Source organism: Raphanus sativus, chromosome 4 (assembly GCF_000801105.2).
Source record: "Raphanus sativus cultivar WK10039 chromosome 4, ASM80110v3, whole genome shotgun sequence".
Taxonomy (NCBI): Eukaryota; Viridiplantae; Streptophyta; class Magnoliopsida; order Brassicales; family Brassicaceae; genus Raphanus; species Raphanus sativus.
In genome coordinates this window covers 19,653,549-19,668,506 of record NC_079514.1, presented here as the reverse complement: position 1 = coordinate 19,668,506, position 14,958 = coordinate 19,653,549, and the positions used below count along the sequence as shown (strand labels likewise).

General features: G+C 44.6%; 1 protein-coding gene across 1 annotated transcript; it reads right to left on the bottom strand.

Moving 5' to 3' along the window:
- Positions 1–438: 438 nt before the first annotated feature.
- Positions 439–1,407, bottom strand: LOC130511164 (uncharacterized). Its single transcript, XM_057008038.1, has 3 exons — positions 1,297–1,407; positions 1,101–1,107; positions 439–1,019 (listed from the first exon to the last, which is right to left on the bottom strand). The coding sequence occupies exons 1-3, from the start codon at positions 1,405–1,407 to the stop codon at positions 439–441; spliced, it is 699 nt and encodes a 232-aa protein (XP_056864018.1).
- Positions 1,408–14,958: the final 13,551 nt, after the last annotated feature.

Here is a 14,958-nt window from a genome sequence, read left to right as displayed (position 1 = left end):
TGTAATTATTTATTTTAGGTGAAAATTATTTTACCCATAAATTTGACTCGTAAAATGTATGTAGAGACATTAAAAGAAAAGATAATAAAACAGAAGAAATATTATCCATAAATTGTATAAAGTATGAAGTACAATTCTTGATAATGAAAACAACTTTAATGAGAGACCTGAAAAATTCAATTTAATTTTGTAAGAAATTGGACGGGTTAACATAATTTGAAAGATTAACAAATTTGTAAATTTTATTAAACAGAAAACAATATTAAATTGACATACCATGCTCGAAATAGTCAGAAATCTTTTTTCCGAAAATGAAATAGTATCGATCTTCATACTCATCACCACCCATCTGGCAAATACAAAAAATAAATAATTTTAACAATTTATATATTTTAAAATATATATTGGAAAAAACTAGATAAGAATTACGTACCCTGCCTACGGAATATTTTGAAAAACTTGTTTGTAGACAACATTCAATGTTTTTGTCTCCGGCTTCCTTTCTTTACCAGTTATTAGGATTTTTAATCCAGATCTCGACATAACTCTTGAAAGTGCAACGTATAGCTGACCATGAGAGAACACTGGCCTAGGCAAAAACAAACCAACACTTTCTAGTGTTTGACCTTGACTTTTGTTGATGGTCATCGCGAAAGCCAATGTAACGGGAAACTGTCTTCGACGCATTCTGAAGGGAAACTTTGTGTCAGGTGAACTGACATACATTCTAGGAATCCAGACTTTGTCTCCAGCAATACTGTTTGCGGTTATAATTCTACCTTCTATCACATGGGGGAGTAACTGAGTAACAATTAGCCTAGTACCATTGCATAAGCTATCTGCCAAATCCAAGTTACGGACACACATAATAGGAGCACCAACCTTCAGCTTCAAATTATGTCTTGGCATTCCTGCCACTTTGACACTGTTCAAAAACTCTGTTGGATATACCACATTTTCTTCTACATCAACATCGGATGGGATTATACTGTTAGAGCTAAGGTAAACCTTGTCTTCACCTGAAAGCATGTGTAAATCCTTTACTCTAACGACATGTAAAAAGTTACTGGAACATAAGAGTAAACAGAATCAAATGTTACCTGGCAACTGCGAAAGCATGTAATCATTTATTTTATCAACTTCATCATTTGTGGGTGTGAGAATGGCTCGATGTCTATACAAATCCTTATCTTCTGAGGTTTGAAAAGCTTGTCCATAAATCTCCTTTGCAATAGTCTGAATAGGATCTTCTCCAATATTTTTGATCAATAAATCAGAAGGGATGTCAATCTCAACTTGACCGTCCTTAGGCAAATTTATTTTTCCATCTCCAACATCCAAAATCCATTTTGAGAAGGATTGAAGCTCTTTTGCTGCATCATCAGTAAGACCAGCGAGCAATCTCATGTTTTTTGTTAGCTTCAAAACTTTGCAGTGCTCCCAAAGACATGACGAATTCAGAGCCGCCAAAACAGTCTTTGCTCTACCACCTCCAGTATAACCGGTAAAATCTGTCTGAAATCTCCACCGAAAACAACAACTTTACCCCCAACCTTTGTAGGTTACTACTATCAAAGGCTTAATCAATTTGTTAACTTTGCTATGAATAAAAACAACTAAAGGGAGAGTTGTCATTTGCTATTATCTTTGAACGCATGTAAAAGTACTTATGTTTTTACATGTTTATTTATCCATTTCGTTCAGTTTCCTAAGTTTCTACTTTCTTTGTTTTATTTGAATATCTATATAATATAAAATCTAATTAACATATCCCTCACTATTTAAACTACTGAATTAACTTAGATAATACTATATACGTAGTTAATGTATTATTATCAAAAGTTATGATTACATATGTCTTGAAAATTTCTATAAAAAGGACCTAACAACCTTTGTAGGTTGATTACATATGTCTTTAAAATTTCTATAAAAAGGACCTAACAACCTTTGTAGGTTGAAGATATAACTTGGTAACACACGTTTTTTACTAAATGGTGTGTCCATGAATGTAAAATTATTTATGCAAAGTCCACACAATCTTCAAAATCAATATCATCTTTATTGATAACAACTATTTTTGCTTTTGTAATTTCAATATAAAATTTAATAAATTTTCTTTACTTTAGTGGTAAATTAATTTAAATTACTCGGCTTCCTAAATTCAATGATAGAGATCTTTTGTAATAGGTACAAAAGAAATATGTGGGAACCGAAATTCGCACTGTCGATTTTAGTTAAGTTTAAACGTAGGAAAACTAAGTTGACCTAGTTTTCTCTGAGGATCCCGGCTATCTGCTGGGCCACGCACGACGAAGTTAATACGAGTTTAGTTTGGGAATAAATACGTAAAATAAAGAGAGCAAAAGAAAGAATCTTATTTCCGAATTCGCGGAGAGCGTTTGAACAACAGGTCGAGATCTCGGCCGCAAGAGCTGTTGATCGTCGCTAGTCTCAAAACCTAGATCTAACCTAGTTGAGTCGCAGCTCGCTAAAAAGGAAATAAAAGCCTAAGTTCTAAGTTGCTCTAGAGTGGTTTCTTTCTTCTGATTTCGGATCCCTCTTCCTCTGCTCCTAGCCTTTCTTATATACTCCCATATGACGGTCTATTCTTGATGGGCTGAGTCTGCCGCGAGCTGGGCTTTTTCCATTTTCGTCGCCCTTCGTGTTTATCGGGAAAGTTGACATTTATCTTTTCGGAAATTTGACATTTATCCTTCCGGAAGTTTAACATTTATCTTGTTATGTGAAGATAATTGTAAACCGTCGTATCTATCTTTTAGAAAATCGTAAATGGGCCGTCCGATCGGGTTTGGTCCCTTTCGGGCCGTCTTCCGGACTTCCGTTGTTTTTCTACGATTTCTTTGAAAGAATGCTCCTACTTGGATGTCGAGTCTTTCGGAAGATCTTCGATTCATTGCTGAGGCGAATGGTGTTTTAAGATAACCATCACCGTTTTATACAAAGTCTTTCTGTCCGTTGACGTCTTAAGGGTTCTCCGAAATCTTGGAGCAGGAAAAGGAGTTCTGTTTGCGGGATCTCGGAAAGTCGCAAAAACAGGGATTTCTGGCGACCCGGGGGCCTAGAACTTACGCACGAAGACTAGCCGCCCGACGACCCGAGCCAGCACGGGGCTAGCCGCCCGGCGACCACGGCCGGCACGGGCGCTAGCCGGCGGCGGCTATGGCCAGCACGGGGGCTAGCCGCCCGGCGGCAACGGCCAGCACGGGCGCTAGCCGCCGGCGGCCACGGCCAGCACGGGGGCTAGCCGCCCGGCGGCCACGGCCAGCACGGGGGCTAGCCGCCCGGCGGCCACGGCCAGCACGGGGTCTAGCCGCCCGGCGGCCACGGCCAGCACGGGGGCTAGCCGCCCGGCGGCCACGGCCAGCACGGGGTCTAGCCGCCCGGCGGCCACGGCCAGCACGGGCGCTAGCCGCCGGTGGCTACGGCCAGCACGGGGGCTAGCCGCCCGGCGGCCACGGCCAGCACGGGCGCTAGCCGCCGACGGCTACGGCCAGCACGGGGGCTAGCCGCCCAGTGGCCACGGCCAGCACGGGCGCTAGCCGGCGGCGGCTACGGCCAGCACGGGGGCTAGCCACCCGGCGGCCACGGCCGCAACCGGAGTCGGCTGCTCGGTTCCTTCGGCTTGTGCGTGTTTTTGCGTTCTTTTTAGTTTTCCGTAGGTTTTTCCTCGTGTAGAAAACGTTTCTAGCCGTTGATTTCGAGATGATTAATCTCGAACTTATTTTTTTTCCAAGGTTTCTCGATTAACAATTAGTCTCTCGAGGTTGCTCTAACATCTTTCATGTTTTTCCGAGACTTTCGGACATCGATTTCGTCTTGACCGATTTTGACCCCAACAGTTAGCCCCCAGCTAGCTAGGAGCCGTAGGGTTTGTAGGTCCTAGCTTGCGGTATGGTTCGTGAGGAAAGTATGGAGACGAAATCGTGTCGAAGGTCGGGGTGAATAGTCAAATCCTTGCCTATAAAGACTTGTGAATTCTTTACCATTCTTATTTCACCCAAGAATCTTAAGTTAATCTCTCTCTTGCAAATTCTCTCTCTACCTTTAAGAAAAGAATGACTTCAAGATCAAAATCCTCGAGGAAGCAGTCTCACTCGTCTTCGGATAGTTTCCATGCCGAGGAGAAAGTTCCGAAACCCGAGGTTCCAGAGATTGACAGGAGCGCGTATTGCGACGCCGTCTTCGGTTCTGATGCTCCCCTTCCCGTGATCCTGATTCCCCGGCGACCTCTGAGGGCGCGTAAGGAAACTGACTCGCCGAGCGAAGTATCCCCTGAATATCTCGGAACTCTTCGAGAGTTTTATGAGGTTCCGAAGGGAGTCATGTTCTCATTCCTCGTGGGAATGAGAGTTCGGAGCATCCTCCAAAGGGTTACTTTACTTGCTACGAGGCGTTTCTGACGCAATGCCGACTGTGGTTCCCAATCCCTGGAGTCATTGTTCAGGCTCTCGACCGTTTCGGAATCGTAATCAGCCAGCTGAACGTGCCGGCTTTGGAAAGCTGGCTTGGCGTTGTGATTTTGAGTTACGAGTTAGGGATGGACCTTAGCCCTGCTGACTTCGAAGGGTTGTGGAACTCCAAGACGACGAGCATCAATGGAGTATACTCCATGAAGGCGAGGACCAGTTTTTCGGTAATCCATGGAATCACCTCGCACGCCAAGGATTACGTTGACCGTTTCTTTTTCGTGAGGATAGATGGAGAGTTTGTCGAGGAAGGCTTTCTCCACCTATTCCCGACGGACTCGTTGTACCAACGAGGTAAGATTGTCGCATCCCCTTTCTTAGAATCCGAAAAGCGAGTACTGAACGTGTGTGTTTTATTTTTTTTTGTTCAGAGAACAGGTGTCTCGCGCATGTTCCTTCCAATCTTTCGACCAAGAGAGACATTTTTAGGACAATGCCTTGTTCCTGGAACTCCTTTACTCTTGAACGGATTCGAGGGGCGGTCGCGCTTCACCGATCGCGAGGCGGTACGCGACCCTGTGTCAATGATGGATCCTACGTTTTTACCCCTTCAAGGCGGAGGCGGAGATCTCGGAAGGATAAAGGGATTGCTTTCGAGGCCTCGTCGAGAAATGGTGAGCTGCCGAGATACGATCCTGACTTCACTACAGAGAATCAGGGTGTTCCTCCCCCGGGTGACTTCTTTGATGAACTCCCTCCGGCGTTTTCCCGTGACGAGTCTTTGGACAACGAGGAGAGGGACAAGGTGACTGCGGAGGGTGCTCGCTTGGTCAACGAGGTTTGTTTTCGAAACTTGAGTAAATACCCTTTTCTTTTTATTTGACCTCGACATCTTTGCAGGCCGTGAGAGTGTGGAACGCATCGATCGATGGAAGTTTCCGTACTGCCCGGCTGGCCCGTTTCAAAGCGGAGGAAACAGAAAGGGAATTCGCCAAGTATTGGTTGGAGGTGGAGGAGCAAAAACGCCGGCAAGCCGAGGTCCAGGCTCGAGCCCTCGTTCGTGCGGAAAGGAGCGGGCGGAGAAGAGCTGCCGCCGAGCTGAACCGAAGGGCCGAAATTTTCTCTACCGAATTCGAAGCGTACAAAGAGGCTCAGGACTTTGTAGGCGATTTTCGCGAGTTTCGTGGTTCGGTCGGTACTCTACACAAGATGCAGTGTGAGGGTTTCTCTCTTTCCGGCGAACTTGCCGCGATGGATGGCTCGATGGAATCTAGCCAATCCAATCAGCTTCAAACCAGACCTTGGCGACCAGGAGATCAATCTACACAGTCAGGTCTGACACAAATCTTTCTCAGAAACTTCTTGGAAGCTAAGTGTTTACTTTCTTCTTCTTATTCTGATATGGTGCTTGAAAATAAACAATTTGTGATGAAGTTAACCATCTTGAACCGGTACAGCCGAGTAGTCTTGTTTCTTTGTCACAGGAACTGAAACTGTTGGAGCAATCTGTCAGCACTGAACCAAAGGATAAGCATTATCAGCTTCCAAAGAGAGCAAGCACTGGTGAACGCTTAAGGACTTGTGTTCATGGAACATGGAACCATACATACTTGATGGAAATGGGTTCAGACCACCAAGGAAGTTTCTGTCCAAACTTTTCATTCACTGAATTTTCTTTGAATTTTAATTCCTTTGAATCTGATTTATTTCTTTTTGATACAGGTAAAATGGATTTGAGGACAAATCCTTTTGAAGAGGGAGAGTATGATGCACCCAAAATCCAGCACCTTCCTGCTTGGTTCATGGACACGGCCCAAGATGGTGACCTTGTCGACCAGCTAGACCTAGCCGAGGTTTTCTCATCAGATTATGCAATCTTGGATGAGCTGAATACTCAAGTGAGCTGGACTGACACTATCATGGACGAGCTGAGCTGGACTAACACTCACCCGGACGAGCTGAGCAAGTTGGTTCGATCTTCCGAGCTGGTTCGACCACCAAACCACCCGAGAAGCAACACAAACATACATTCATTGTTCGAAGCATATCTTCTAGACCATGATGTTTCTTCGCGTGAAACCACTTGGAGAATATGCTCAACTCAATTATGGAACTCCTCGAAGAAGAATCATATCAAACGGAGTTCAGATGAGGGAGTTATGCCATGTACAAATCAGGTGATGTTCAGTTCTCGCGAATTCAGACATGTGTGGATGGTCCCGCGTGTGTCCATATCCTTCCCAGCATGGTGTGCAAGACCTGATCATCACTGCAAGAACCTGGACACTCCATAAACCTGGACAGTCAATGAATCTCGCCAAGTCTCCCTCAATTTCCGAACTTTGACTAGTCTTGGTCAATTTTATATTTTCTATGCATTGTTTTCTGCACTTTTCTTTTATTCTCTTTGACTAGAAACACTATAAAATGTATCCCCTTTGTCATTGCAATACATCAACGAATTTTCTTTCTTTTATGAGTTTTTAATCTCTGTTCTTTGTCAAGAACATTTCTAGTTTCTTGGTGAGGTTATCTCCAAGTTTCGATCCTTCCTTTGTTGGACCGGTGCGTCACATCCGGCAACATTTGAAGTCTGGTAGTATCATCGGGCCTTCCGCAACCCGTTGTGTCACCGTTCATCCCACCAGTTCTTAATCCTTCCGGATCTGAGTCCATATCAACCTTACCGAAAGAGTGATCCCGATTTTTGTTCTATCACGTGGTATCAGAGCCACTCTTCCGGTAACTCTTTTTCTATCCATCTTTCTCATCTCTCCATTTCTTCAAAACACTTCTTCATCTATCTATCTTGAACCCGGGCCCCTCATTACCCCATAAAAAAAGATCTAAGTTTATGCAGTAAAAAAAAAAAATAAATAAAAAGAAAAGAACAGTTTATAGGAAAAAAAAAAGTTTCAAAGTTTGTTGTTTGTGGTGTGGTGGTGGAAGAGTAAGCCTGCTGGTCGAAGAGAAATCCGGCCTTTGAGGTGGTTAAGGCGGGTTCCCCTTTGAAATCTCTTATCTTTCTATCTTAAACCTTTGATCTTGCTTGGATTTGCCCATTGGAATTCTTTGATCTGTTCTCTTAGAACCTTGAGAAGAAACTGTGTGATCACCATAAATCTGAGAGAAAACACTTGCGTGGGTGAGATTAAACACTTGAGAGAGTGAGGAATTTTATCTACTAACTTTTGTGTTGAGATTTTCAGGTTACAATGTTTGGTCTTCACCGGAGAAGTAGCAAGGAGAAGTCTCCACGACCATCTGTCTCTCAAACTCCATTTAAATATTCTTTGAACAATTTTGATGAGTTTGTTAGTGTGCAGGAAAAGCCAAAGAGGAGGAGCAAGGAACAAGTCAAATCGTCCAAAGGAGAATCTGTTCCAAAAAGGCGATCTTTTCAGTTTGATGTCCAAGAGATCTGTGACAACTTTGAGAAGGGAATGATGCAAGCCCTCGAGGATATCAGCAAGAGCCACAAGAAGAGCACATCCACACGTGCACATATAGCTGAGCCATCCTTGTTCATCAGTGAGAAAACTCAAGGTGAATCTGAAAACCATTTTGAAAAGCTTAAAGATTTTTCAGATTCTTTACCCATTTATGATGAATCTGATGAAAAGCTAATTGAAAGCTTGATCACTTGTGAGGATAAATGTGATCTTCCTTCTCTTGAACCTGAGTTTGTGTTTGAGAATGAGCAAGCTAATGTAGAACTAACTATTTTGCAACCGGAGCTTCCGAGTAGTCTTGTTTTGTCTCCACAGGTTTTTGAGGAAGAGCCATTCAACCATCCACATCATGGACGACTTCCTGGCACTAGGACACCTTTGGATGATGATCTAGGTCCTATCTTTGATGAGGAGGACGACCCTGGTCCAGTCTTTGATGAGGAAGCAACAAGCATCACATCCATAGCTATGGAGAGTCATCTATGCTTTGATCCCGGCACATCTCCTCTCCCTTTTTCTCCTGATCTTCAAAAGCACAGTGAGAACTCTGATTTGTTTAATTCTCTGCATGTCATGTTTGTCAAGATTAGTTCTCATGATGTAACTCGTTTTGGTCTTGAAAGGATGAAAGAATTTTGTGTTTCGAAGTCTGTTTTTGAAAACATGATTAATTCTTTTAAAATCTTTAAACCTGATGAACTTCTTGATCATAACTGTTTTCAAAATGATAAAGGCATCAACTCTGAAATTATCTTGACCTTTGATCAGTTCTTGACACATAGCAAATGTTTTGATCTTTTTGAAGAAACTCTTGAGCTTGATTTGCAGCTGCCTGATTTCTATGCTAGAAAACCGTTTGACTCATTTGTTTTCAAAGGCATTGGCTTTGATCTGAGTTCTTATATTCATGCACTGATCACTGATAATTTATTTGCATCTTCTTGTGCCTTGGACGGAATTTTGGTTAAGAAGTTGCTGGAACATGAATCACTTAGAACTGAAAATGATTTTTGTGATCTTGATTCTTGTGATTATGTTTTGCAGCCTGATCTTGTGTGTTTTGAAACTGATAAAACTTGGCATATTTTGAGATCATCTCGTGATCAATGTGTTGTTTTGAGCCTTGATGATATTTTGGTTTACAACACATTCTTTGATAAGTCTCTTAAGTCTTTGATAAATGTTTCTCGATCTGAACTTAAGCTTGTGTGTTCAGATGTTGAGCATGATATGCACTTTCTGAAAATGTCTAATATTTTTGCATGTCTTAAAAAAATTCTGGTCTGTAACATCTATTTTGATGAGCATCTTAAAAGGCTGAAATGTGTGCTACTTGTTCTTGAAAAAGATATCTTGATTTTTGATTTGAACAAGTATCTCTCTTGCACATATGATCCTGGTCTTTTAGTGTTTGTTTTGAGTATCCAGGAAAGACAGGTTCAGCCTCTGAATGAAAGAATTGATCATACCCAACAGCCTGAGTTTTGGAGAAGCATTGTTGTCCAAACCGGCTACCTTGGAGATGCCAGCGACATAGGTTCAGTCCAAAAAAATGTCTCGGCGTCCAGAAGGTCTTTCGTCTTGACTAAAGTTTTCCTGGAAAGCCAACTCCCCAAGGTTTCACTGAGGCTTGGAATCACTTGAAAATCTTCACGGAGGAAGGAGTTATGAACTTTTCAAACAGGCGGTTTCCCAGTCCATCTATCTGCTAGTACCCAACTTTTGAAGCAGATTCAAGCCTTGTGAAGAAGCGGCCTGAGCCAAAGCCGATCATAGGATTTAAGATGAGTCTCACCTCTTTCCAGAAAGCTCAATATCAGGAAAAATGGCCACGAAATCATGAAGTTATGATCCATTCTCCAAAATCGGCCAAACCTATTCTACACTTGCTTCAATGGGAATCTAGCCAATCCAATCAGCTTCAAACCAGACCTTGGCGACCAGGAGATCAATCTACACAGTCAGGTCTGACACAAATCTTTCTCAGAAACTTCTTGGAAGCTAAGTGTTTACTTTCTTCTTCTTATTCTGATATGGTGCTTGAAAATAAACAGTTTTGTGATGAAGTTAACCATCTTGAACCGGTACAGCCGAGTAGTCTTGTTTCTTTGTCACAGGAACTGAAACTGTTGGAGCAATCTGTCAGCACTGAACCAAAGGATAAGCATTATCAGCTTCCAAAGAGAGCAAGCACTGGTGAACGCTTAAGGACTTGTGTTCATGGAACATGGAACCATACATACTTGATGGAAATGGGTTCAGACCACCAAGGAAGTTTCTGTCCAAACTTTTCATTCACTGAATTTTCTTTGAATTTTAATTCCTTTGAATCTGATTTATTTCCTTTTGATACAGGTAAAATGGATTTGAGGACAAATCCTTTTGAAGAGGGAGAGTATGATGCACCCAAAATCCAGCACCTTCCTGCTTGGTTCATGGACACGGCCCAAGATGGTGACCTTGTCGACCAGCTAGACCTAGCCGAGGTTTTCTCATCAGATTATGCAATCTTGGATGAGCTGAATACTCAAGTGAGCTGGACTGACACTATCATGGACGAGCTGAGCTGGACTAACACTCATCCGGACGAGCTGAGCAAGTTGGTTCGATCTTCCGAGCTGGTTCGACCACCAAACCATCCGAGAAGCAACACAGACATACATTCATTGTTCGAAGCATATCTTCTAGACCATCATGTTTCTTCGCGTGAAACCACTTGGAGAATGTGCTCAACTCAATTATGGAACTCCTCGAAGAAGAATCATATCAAACGGAGTTCAGATGAGGGAGTTATGCCATGTACAAATCAGGTGATGTTTAGTTCTCGCGAATTCAGACATGTGTGGATCGTCCCGCGTGTGTCCATATCCTTCCCAGCATGGTGTGCACGACCTGATCATCACTGCAAGAACCTGGACACTCCATGAACCTGGACAGTCAATGAATCTCGCCAAGTCTCCCTCAATTTCCGAACTTTGACTAGTCTTGGTCAATTTTATATTTTCTATGCATTGTTTTCTGCACTTTTCTTTTATTCTCTTTGACTAGAAACACTATAAAATGTACCCCCTTTGTCATTGCAATACATCAACGAATTTTCTTTCTTTTTATGAGTTTTTACTCTCTGTTCTTTGTCAAGAACATTTCTAGTTTCTTGGTGAGGTTATCTCCAAGTTTCGATCCTTCATTTGTTGGACCGGTGCGTCACATCCGGCAACATTTGAAGTCTGGTAGTATCATCGGGCCTTCCGCAACCCGTTGTGTCACCGTTCATCCCACCAGTTCTTAATCCTTCCGGATCTGAGTCCATATCAACCTTACCGAAAGAGTGATCCCGATTTTGGTTCTATCAGACTGTTTGGAGGAGAATGGAGAATCATGACTTTTCGGGAACTAACGACGTCTCGCGTTCCTCAAAGATATGATTTTCGTTTTCCGTAATGTTTATGCGTTGAGTAAGCATTTGAATTAAAGACTTTATAATGTAGAGTACATGTGAAAAGTATTTTTGCGGGAGTACAAGGATGTTTGTCCCCATCTTTCCCCCCCCCCCCTTTTTGGTGAGGGGGATAGTTGAACTCGTCGGGTTGTGACGAGCTGCCTACGTACCTCTTGCGAGGATCAAGCCATCTCGTAGTTCTGTTTCTATCGCGGTTGCTATGACTCCACGATTTCCGGCGCCTTGACTGTTTCAGCTAAGTCGGTGGTCGCGTTGGGAGTTAGGTCATCCGTTCTTTCGGCGATGGACTCGAGGATTTTCCCGTTATCCTGAGTTGTGGCCTGTTCGGACAAATCCGAGCTGTTCTTTGCTGAGTTCTCGGAGATACTCAGATGCTTCTTAGTTCGCTTCGGGTTAGCTACTGGGGCGTTCCGATTGCTGCGCAATTTATGTTCGGCCAGGAAGGAGAGTCGCGACTGTTTTTGGCTTCCCCAGATTACCGCTGTTCCAGTCGGTGTTGGAAACTGACGCTGAGATGGTAAGTGGACGGGACTGCCTTCATGGCGTTTATCCAAGGAGTTCCCATTATGGCGTTATAGATAGCCGGGTTATCCACTACCGCGAATTCGACGATCTTCGTGACTTCTTTAGCCATGACCGGGAGTCTGATTTTTCCGAGGGTCATGGACGTGACGCCCGAGAATCCAATCAACGGTCTTGGTTCTGGGATGACTTCTCCGAGTGGTATTTTCATCCTCTGCAGAGTGTCGCGGAACATGATGTTGACCGTGCTTCCTGTGTCGATGAGGATGCGGCCGACTTCGAGATCCTGAATCACCAAGTCGATGACCAGAGGATCGTAGTGGGGTTTATCGAGTCCGACCGTATCCTGTTCCTCGAAGATGATTGCGTGATTGGGAACGTCGTCCTCTGGACACCATCCGGGGCTTTTTCGGCTCTCCGTCCGTAGGCTTTGATCGACGAAACGGAGTCCTGGTAAAAATGCGATCTTCCGATGATCATGTTGATCCTTTGGCGGTTGTTGTTGTTTCCTTCGCCGTCTTGTCTCCGTCCGCGTTTTTCGCCCGATTGAGTTCCAGGAGCGTTATTCTCGGGATTGACTCCGTCGGTCTTCGGCGGACGGTCAGAATCTAGGAGCATGTCTTTCACGCTCCTGACTGTTGCTAGTTCGCCGGCAAGCAGCTTCGTAATGAGTCTAGCGCCGAGGACTTTGCAGTTGGCGGTGGAGTGACCTCTCGTCTGATGGAACTCGCAGCTGGAATTGTCCTTGTACGAGTTCCGCGTCCAAGTGTTTCCGGCGGTCCTTCCTTGTTCGGAATTGACGGCGTAGTTATGTTCGCCTTGGACGTCTTCCCCTTCGTGATGGACGTACTTGTCGTTACGAGAGGTTTTCTTCTTGCCGGACGCTTTCTGCGGTCCATGCTTTTGCGCTAGGACTTTCATCTCTTCTTCCATGATGATGAAATCCGTCGCCTTGTGGAGAGTGTCCTGGATGGTGCGTGGCCTCTCCAAAGAAATCCACTTTCGGAATTTCGATTTGTACCAGAGGTTTTTTTCTCAGGGCGTCGATGGCGACTCTGTCGCTGAGACCTGTTACCCTGGACATCACGAGTTTGAACCTCCTTATGTAGTCGCGGAGCGGTTCATCTTCCTTTTGAATTAGACTCCAAAGGTCTACGTCGGAAGTTTTCATGTCCATGAACATGGAGTTTCTCGACGAATAGGAGACAGCAGCCGACGTCCTTTTCCCGCTCCGGAAGTTTAGACCTCGCTATCGCAATCTGGAAGGACTGCAGATGTGCCTTCGGATCTGTGGTTCCGTCGTAGGTGGGAAGCTTTATTTTCCCGGGATCTGAGACTCGTGCGTCCGTGATTCGAGAGGTGAACGGAGTCTTTCTCGATTCCTCGAGGAGCAGGTCGATCTCGGGGCAGTGCTGGTTGCGTGGTGAATCTGCGATTTTACCGCTTTCACCTCGGCTGCAGTTTTTGCGATGTACTCGCGCAAATCATGGATCTCGTTGGCGCCGTTCGCGCTCCTTTGTCTACGTTGGCTGCGATAGGCCCGAGTCTGGTCTCTAGCCAACCTCTCTTGCTCTGACCAGTAGAGGTCTTCTTCCTCTTCTGTCATGGGTTTTTCGAAGGCTGCCGCCAGTCGAGCTGACTGACTTCGGGTCCTTCTGTGGTGGATGTCGGCGTCTTCGTCGGACAGATCCGATTGATCGCTGATATCCAGATTGATTCTTTCGACGTCGTCTCCTTCGTTTTCCCTTGCGGGAGGTGGGAGGTTATCCGTCGTTTTCTTCTGCCCCGCCGGAGTGGTATCGTCAGGGATGAGTTCCGGGGATTTTCTCGGGGCATCTTTTTCTTGGTCTCCGGCAGTTCCGAAGTCGAGCCTCCTGACACGCCTCACCTTGGTGGATCCGCGCGGGAGTTTGCTTTTCGCTGTTAAGGTATTGACCTGTTTAGCGAGTGAAGCCATTAGTTTCTCTTGTTCTTCCGACCGTTTCTGGGCAGTGGCGAACAGTTCCTTCACCTGGTCCAGCATCGCGGTGTTTGCTTCGGCAGTGACCGTCGATACGTTTCCGGCAGGAGTCTTCTCAGCGTTGGCACTGGCGGCTGGTCCGTCGTGCGTTTGCTTGTCTTTTTCCGCGTTAGCAGACATGCTTAACTGGGCGTGCGTAGTTGCGAGAAAGATAAATCCGTGTATCCCCCTCCTTCTAGAGCCAAACTGTGGGAACCGAAATTCGCACTGTCGATTTTAGTTAAGTTTAAACGTAGGAAAACTAAGTTGACCTAGTTTTCCCCGAGGATCCCGGCTATCTGCTGAGGCACGCACGACGAAGTTAATACGAGTTTAGTTTGGGAATAAATACGTAAAATAAAGAGAGCAAAAGAAAGAATCTTATTTCCGAATTCGCGGAGAGCGTTTGAACAACAGGTCGAGATCTCGGCCGCAAGAGCTGTCGATCGTCGCTAGTCTCAAAACCTAGATCTAACCTAGTTGAGTCGCAGCTCGCTAAAAAGGAAATAAAAGCCTAAGTTCTAAGTTGCTCTAGAGTGGTTTCTTTCTTCTGATTTCGGATCCCCCTTCCTCTGCTCCTAGCCTTGCTTATATACTCCCATATGACGGTCTATTCTTGATGGGCTGAGTCTGCCGCGAGCTGAGCTTTTTCCATTTTCGTCGCCCTTCGTGTTTATCGGGGAAATTGACATTTATCCTTTCGGAAATTTGACATTTATCCTTCCGGAAGTTTAACATTTATCTTGTTATGTGAAGATAATTGTAAACCGTCGTATCTATCTTTTAGAAAATCGTAAATGGGCCGTCCGATCGGGTTTGGTCCCTTTCGGGCCGTCTTCCGGACTTCCGTTGTTTTCTACGATTTCTTTGAAAGAATGCTCCTACTTGGATGTCGAGTCTTTCGGAAGATCTTCGATCCATTGCTGAGGCGAATGGTGTTTTAAGATAACCATCACCAATTTATACGAAGTCTTTCTGTCCGTTGACGTCTTACGGGTCTCCAAAATCTTGGAGCAGGAAAAGGAGTTTTGTTTGCGGGATCTCGGAAAGTCGCAAAACACGGATTTCTGGCGACCCGGGGGCCTAGAACTTACGCAC

Coding starts and splice junctions, on each gene's coding strand:
- LOC130511164 (XM_057008038.1), bottom strand. CDS start 1,407: ATGAGATTGCTCGCTGGTCTTACTGATGATGCAGCAAAAGAGCTTCAA.